At 49.7% G+C, this 6,000-nt stretch overlaps 1 protein-coding gene and 1 pseudogene across 1 annotated transcript in view; both read right to left on the bottom strand.

Annotated features, from left to right (window-relative positions):
- Nucleotides 1–994: 994 nt before the first annotated feature.
- Nucleotides 995–1,103, bottom strand: LOC133372162 (5S ribosomal RNA; annotated as a pseudogene).
- Nucleotides 1,104–3,347: 2,244 nt separating this feature from the next.
- The window catches only part of FAM83G (family with sequence similarity 83 member G), a 50,410-nt gene continuing 47,757 nt past the window's right edge, over nt 3,348–6,000 (bottom strand). The window contains exon 5 of the mRNA XM_061600233.1: nt 3,348–3,735. Within this exon, the coding sequence (XP_061456217.1) occupies nt 3,444–3,735 (292 nt within the window). The 3' untranslated portion in view covers nt 3,348–3,443. The remainder of the gene's footprint in view (nt 3,736–6,000) is intronic.

Below are 6,000 nucleotides of genomic sequence, written 5' to 3'. Positions count from 1 at the left end.
AATTGGTGGTCTTTTAAATCCATGCCCTGCTGCGAGCTGTTTTGCTGTGGAACACAATGCCTTGCAAAGTGCATAAGAGTGCTTTAAAAGTATGGTACGGACATGACCCATGAAGCCGCCCAGCTGATTTGGGGCACCATTAAGGGTGGCAGAGTGGTCTCTGTTTGTTTCGACTGGGCTTGGGCAGGGAAACTACCTGGTGGTTTGTGTCCTGGCTTAGTTCGTGACCGTGGGTGTCATTTTGGATTTTCGACCTTAGTCTCCCAAGTGCCTTGAACCAGCCCCCGCAGTCTATTAAATCGGCCGATCCTTCTAAATTTACACCAAAAGCCACCACTGAGCGGAACGGATAGCATGGTAATCCTGCCCACACCCTGATTGGGTGGCTCGCGGCTTGGTTGCCATGACAAGGCTTTGAAAAGAGCCTTGAGCACTAATTCCTGTTGGGCTTGACACAAAGGCTGCAAATCCCTCCCTTGAAAACTTCTCCAAATCATTAACTCTCCCAAGATCTGTGGTATTTACAGGTGCTTGCTTTGGTCCGGCTCACTATCTCTTTGCGAAAGTGGGCTTTTGTCTGGGGAAGGAGTTGGCTCGCCCTGGAAGACTTGCAAACCCCGTTCGGACTGAATCATCACCATTATTATTATTATTTGGGCAGCATGATTCAGTCCTTGCTAACCTCCCTTGATGATCTGGCAATGTCTGACGCAGAATGCGTATTCAGACAATTGGTCCACTTTGTGTAGTGCTAGCCCAATCTGCTTTATATATTTAAAGCACTATGATACCACTTAAAACCATCATAATTTTTCCCCAAATCCCAAAAACCCTGGGAACTGTACTTTGTTCTGTGAATTGTTTTTGTTGTTCTTGTTGTTATGTGCCTTCAAGTCGATTACGACTTATGGCGACACTATGAATCTTTTTTGGATATATTCATGTTTTTTTCATGGTGAGGTATTCAGAGGTGGTTTACCATTGCCTTCCTCTAAGCCTACAGCACCCAGTATTCTCAGGTGGTCTCCCATCCAAGTACTAACCAGGCCTGACCCTGCTTAGCTTCCGAGATCAGGTGTGTTCAGAGTAGTATGGCCGTAGGAGACCCCTATTCACCTTACAGAGTGAGAATTCCCAGAATTCCCTGGGAAGAGGGTTAAACCACGTGGGGAATTGCAGCTCTCTGAGGGGAATAGGGCTCTCCTAACAACTCTCAGCATCCTTCACAAACTAGAGTTCCAGGATTCTGGGGAGGGAGGGGAAGTCCTGACAGTCTGTAGTGATGTGAAAGTGCTTTCAATGTACGGTGCAGATGTGGCCACTGCATATTCTGAGTGACAGTGGGTCTCCATTGTTTCCAGTAGAACAGTCTCTCTTTCCTTTCGCTTGCTACCTGTGATCCTTTTAACTGGAAATGGCAAGGACTGTATCTGGGGTCCTGCACAGACAAAGCCTATGTTCAGCTGTAGAGCTGTGACCCTCTGCCCAAAATGAGTCCACATGATACTCCTGCTGAAATGGTTAGGAACTGCCTTGCACCGCATGTGGGCAACCTGTGGCTCAGGTGCATGTAGCCCTCAGAGGCCTTCTGTGTATCCCACACAGGTGCCCAAGCTGGCCACCTCTCTGCCAAATTTTGCAAGTAAACTGTGCCCCCCCAGCCCTCCAAATAGCTGTTGGTGGAGCTGAAGAAGACACTACAGTTTTGATTGAACAGGCCCATAGCCAGCCTAAAAAATGTTTTGGGAGGGACCAAAGAAGTAGGGGGGATTTTTTCTTTTTTCTGTAAAAAAAAGGGGGGAGAATAAAATTAGGGGGACAGCACCTCCTGGCTACAAGCATGGGATGGCATGTGAGAAGAAGGGTCATCTCTGTGCACCTTCCTACCCATATAAACTGTGCTCCCATCAGCCCACCCAACAGGGATGGGGAGAGCAGAGATGGGGAGGGCAGTGCACAGAGAGGGGAGGGTGAGTGTGTGAATGACCCTACCCACCACCAACTTCAACCACACTCACTGGCTTGCAGTGCATATAGACACACAGCCTATGCCACTGCCATTGCCACATGTGGCCCTCCGGGGCAAAATGTTTGCCCACCGGTGCTTTAGGCCAAGTCCACCCAGGCCAGTGTTGCCTACTCTGGCTGGCAGCTGTTCTCCAGGGCTTCAGACTGGGGCCTTTTCCCTCACCTGCTACCTCAATCCTTCTCAGTGGCAATGGCAGGGACTGAAAGTGGAACCTTCTGTACGCAAAGCAGGTACCCTAACCACTGAGTTATACAGCCACCAAGGATCTGTCGTTTTTGGCTCTCTCAGTTTCTCCGTTTTCCAGTCTTGAATTTGGTTCTCTACATTTCTGCAGAAATAAATTCTTCAGCATTTAGTGCAAATTTTCTCCTAATAAAGACATATTTGTATGCAGTTTTGACTAGTGTAACATATTTGCAAGCAGCTTCCCCAATGTAATGCCTTTTGTATGTTATTTTCAACAGCACATTCATTTCCCCGTAATATATGCATTTCTGTAAACATTGTTCGGTTAGAGGACTAAACCGCGTTACAAAATTTGGAGAAGTGCAAATTTTGAAGGGTGGCTGTGTTTCGGTCCTCATATTGTTTCGGAAAATGCAGATCTGATAAGTTCAGCTTTAAATGCAAGCTGAATTAAATTCCTCCCCCATCCCTAACAGCCCGGCAGTGTTTTGTCGTGCTAGGCTTTCAGGAGATGCAACAGCCCTGCACTTTGAGCTCCCCGGACAAATTCCTGCTCCAGGTTGTTGGACAAGGAAAGTGTGATGATGACATTGCATCGAGGGTTTTCATAGCATGAGAATTCATGGCGGAAGTGAGGAAGATGATGATACAGAGGGTATCTGGCCAGGGCAAGCCTTTGGTTGTGTTTGCTATCAGGTATATCTATCTTAAAGTACCTCTTTCTCCCTAACCACTCAATCTCCCCCTACTTTTTTAAAGCTTTCAACAAGATTGGCGGCTATCAGAACCTGGAAGAGGCCTACTTAAAGGCCATGCCATCTAAGATGATCCCCAACACAACCTGCCACATCCCCAGGCACGATGCGATGCACCTTTTCCGGTCTCCAGTCTCCGGAGACCTGCCCTGGACTGGCATGACCTTTGGGCTTTCAGTCTTGGCCATGTGGTACTGGTGCACAGACCAGGTAAGCACAAACGCAGCCGTTCCCCTCTTCCCACCGGGCTAACGCACAATTGCAACCCCCCCTTCCGTGGTTCACTTCCTGGACCGCGGGGCTCTCTCTAAATTACCCAATGTCCCAAGACGACTCTCTCTGAGCAGGGCCTTATTGGTCCTTGTTGCTGGCGGCTTCTTGGTGTCTCCGCTTGGAATCGGACAACTGGGATGCCTTGTTCTTTAGGTGTTTGGACTGTGACAGTTTGGACAGCGGGATGCCAAAAGGTGTCCTTATTTCTTCCACTGCCCTCTGGCCTTCTTGGAATGGGGACAGCGCACTGGGGGCTGCTCTCGAGGGGCTGCCCCTTCCTTGGGAGAAGCAGTTGGCTTGTGCATTTGGGGGGCAGGCAAAGCTCTTGCTTTGCCAGCATGGCTGGCCAGCCAGGCCTGGGCGATGCTTTTTGGCCTTGCTTCCATCCTGCTGATATTTGCTGTTTCCTGGGCTTTTCTGCTGTTGGGGGCCACTTTTGTCTCTTCTGGCGCACACTTGCACCCTGGATCCATAGCAGAATATCTGGGGTCCCTGTTTGTGGAGCACAAAATGAGGAAGAAGGCAATGAACAACCAGGTTTTGTGCGTTAAGTAAAACTGGACATTTCTTATCAATTTTCATTTACTTTGGGGAAGGGGGAACCTCTGGCCAAATGCAACACTCCTGGCCTCTTTATCTGGCCCTTGGCACTCTCCCCAGGCTCTGCCTCCTCTTCAGCCACACCCCCATCTCGCCAGAGCACCCCGTCACTATTCCTGCTTCACTCCCTCCTTGAGTGTTTTTGCCTGGCTGAAATGTGTCCCTGAACTCTGATCAGGCCCCTTGCTTGCCTGGATAGAGGACAGTGAGAGAGGCATGCAAACGTGTGCAAGTAGTAACTAGTCTTTTGTAGAAAACCAAAATTTACACCTGTTGCTCCATCCACTTCTACCTCTGGCCCCACCCACTACTCGCATGTGGTCAGGTCCGGCGCCAGAGGATAGCCAGGTCAGGCCCTGGCCGAAGGGTCTGTGCACGCATGCCTGCCATCAATCAAGGTGGTGGTGGTGGGCTTCCCTAAGGGGCTGATGCCCATGCTGCCATCTTGGTTGATGGCAGGCATGCACACGTCATTCACAGGGACAGGAGAGGTAGGTGGGATGCGCGGGCGGGCTTTTTAGGCCCGTACTGCCTGTATGGGTGGCTGGGCTATGGCGCTGTGGACCTGGGGCAGGCTGGTGCCCAAAGGCCCAGTCATGTCTGGTGCTGGCCCTGCATGTGGCCCCTGGAAAGTTGCCCAGAAGGGAATGTAGACCACAACTCCCATCAGACGCAGCCAGCAATGTCATCAGTGCTCATGATGTCCTGTTCTGTTTTGTAATGTCAGGTCCCTGCCCCAAGGGTAGACAACAGGTGAAAGGAAGGGGAAATGAAGGCATGGATAAACAGGGGATGAATTTCATCAACTTCGGCTTAGTTACAGCATAGGACGGGGGAGTAAAGGTGGCGTGCCAAGAGCTTCCTGGAATCTGAAGGGAGTGAGGAGGTGGCATCACACAGGTATTATGAGAGGCAGATCCAAGGAGCTGCAAAGGAGAAGAGATGGAGCCGCTGGAGGAAACAAAGGAACCTGTAGTATACCCAGTCAGACTATCCCATCTCATATTATGAGCATAGGAAGCTGCCGTACACTGAGTCAGACCACTGGTCCATTTAACTCAGTATGGTCTACACTGACTGGCAGGGTCTGTCCAGGATTTCAGGCAGGGAATCTCTCCCAACCCTACCTGGAGATGCCAGGGATTGAACCTGAGACCTTCTGAATGCAAAGCAGATGCTCTGCCGCTGAGCTATGGTCCTTCCCATAAAATTAAAACAAGATTCCAGTCCTCATGGCTCTGAATCAAGGGCTAAATTAAATAAGAATATAGGGAGGTGCTTTATACTGAATCAAACCATCTAGTTCTGTATTGTCAACACTGGCTGGCAGCAGCTCTCCAGGATTTTCAGACCAGGGTCTCTCCCAGCCCTGCCTGGAGATGCCAGGGATTGAACCTGGGACCTTCTGCGTGCAAAGCAGATGGTCCGCCACTGACCTACAGCCTTCGCAACGATCTGGGGGCAGGAGACTTTTGGAAGGTGGAGGGTGGTGGAGTTAGAGATCAAAGGTGATGGGGAGAGATGTGTGAGGATATGAGAGCAGAAAAGGCAACTTATAGTGACATGATGTGCAGTTTTAAAAAATCTATAATTGCTGAATTGTTTGAACAGTGGGAAAGAAGTTCCCTGGTTGGCCACTGTGAGAACAGGATGCTGGACTAGATGGGCCACTGGCCTGATCCAGCAGGCTCTTCTTATGTTCTTATGTTCTTTAAGTTTATTTGAGCAGATTAGGAAAGGCTGATGGAACATACATAGCAAAGGTTGCCAATGTGGTGCCCTCCAGATGTTCAGATTCCCAACCCCCATTAGCAAGCATGGCCAGTAGGGATTATGGGAGTTGTAGTCTAGCAACATCTGGAGGGCAGAACTTTGGATGCCCCTGGTATAGACTGTAAGGGTGGGGAGGGACATTACCAGCTTAAAACGCAGTCACCTCTGTTCTTGGAATCCAGGTACTGTACACACACAATGTCACCCACAATTACCCACAATCCCCTGGTTTCTTCTGAAATACTGCATTTTCAATGCTTCACTCTGACTTTAAAACTGTTTTCAGTGGTGAATCCCAGGTGTATACAGTGGAAACGTGTCCTGGGGATGGCCCTACATGCATGATGTCAGTGGTGTGTGTATTGTGGAGGAGAATCCCAGAGC

The sequence above is a fragment of the Rhineura floridana genome, chromosome 17 (genome assembly GCF_030035675.1).
Source record: "Rhineura floridana isolate rRhiFlo1 chromosome 17, rRhiFlo1.hap2, whole genome shotgun sequence".
NCBI lineage: Eukaryota > Metazoa > Chordata > Lepidosauria > Squamata > Rhineuridae > Rhineura > Rhineura floridana.
This window is presented reverse-complemented; position numbering and strand designations above follow the sequence as displayed.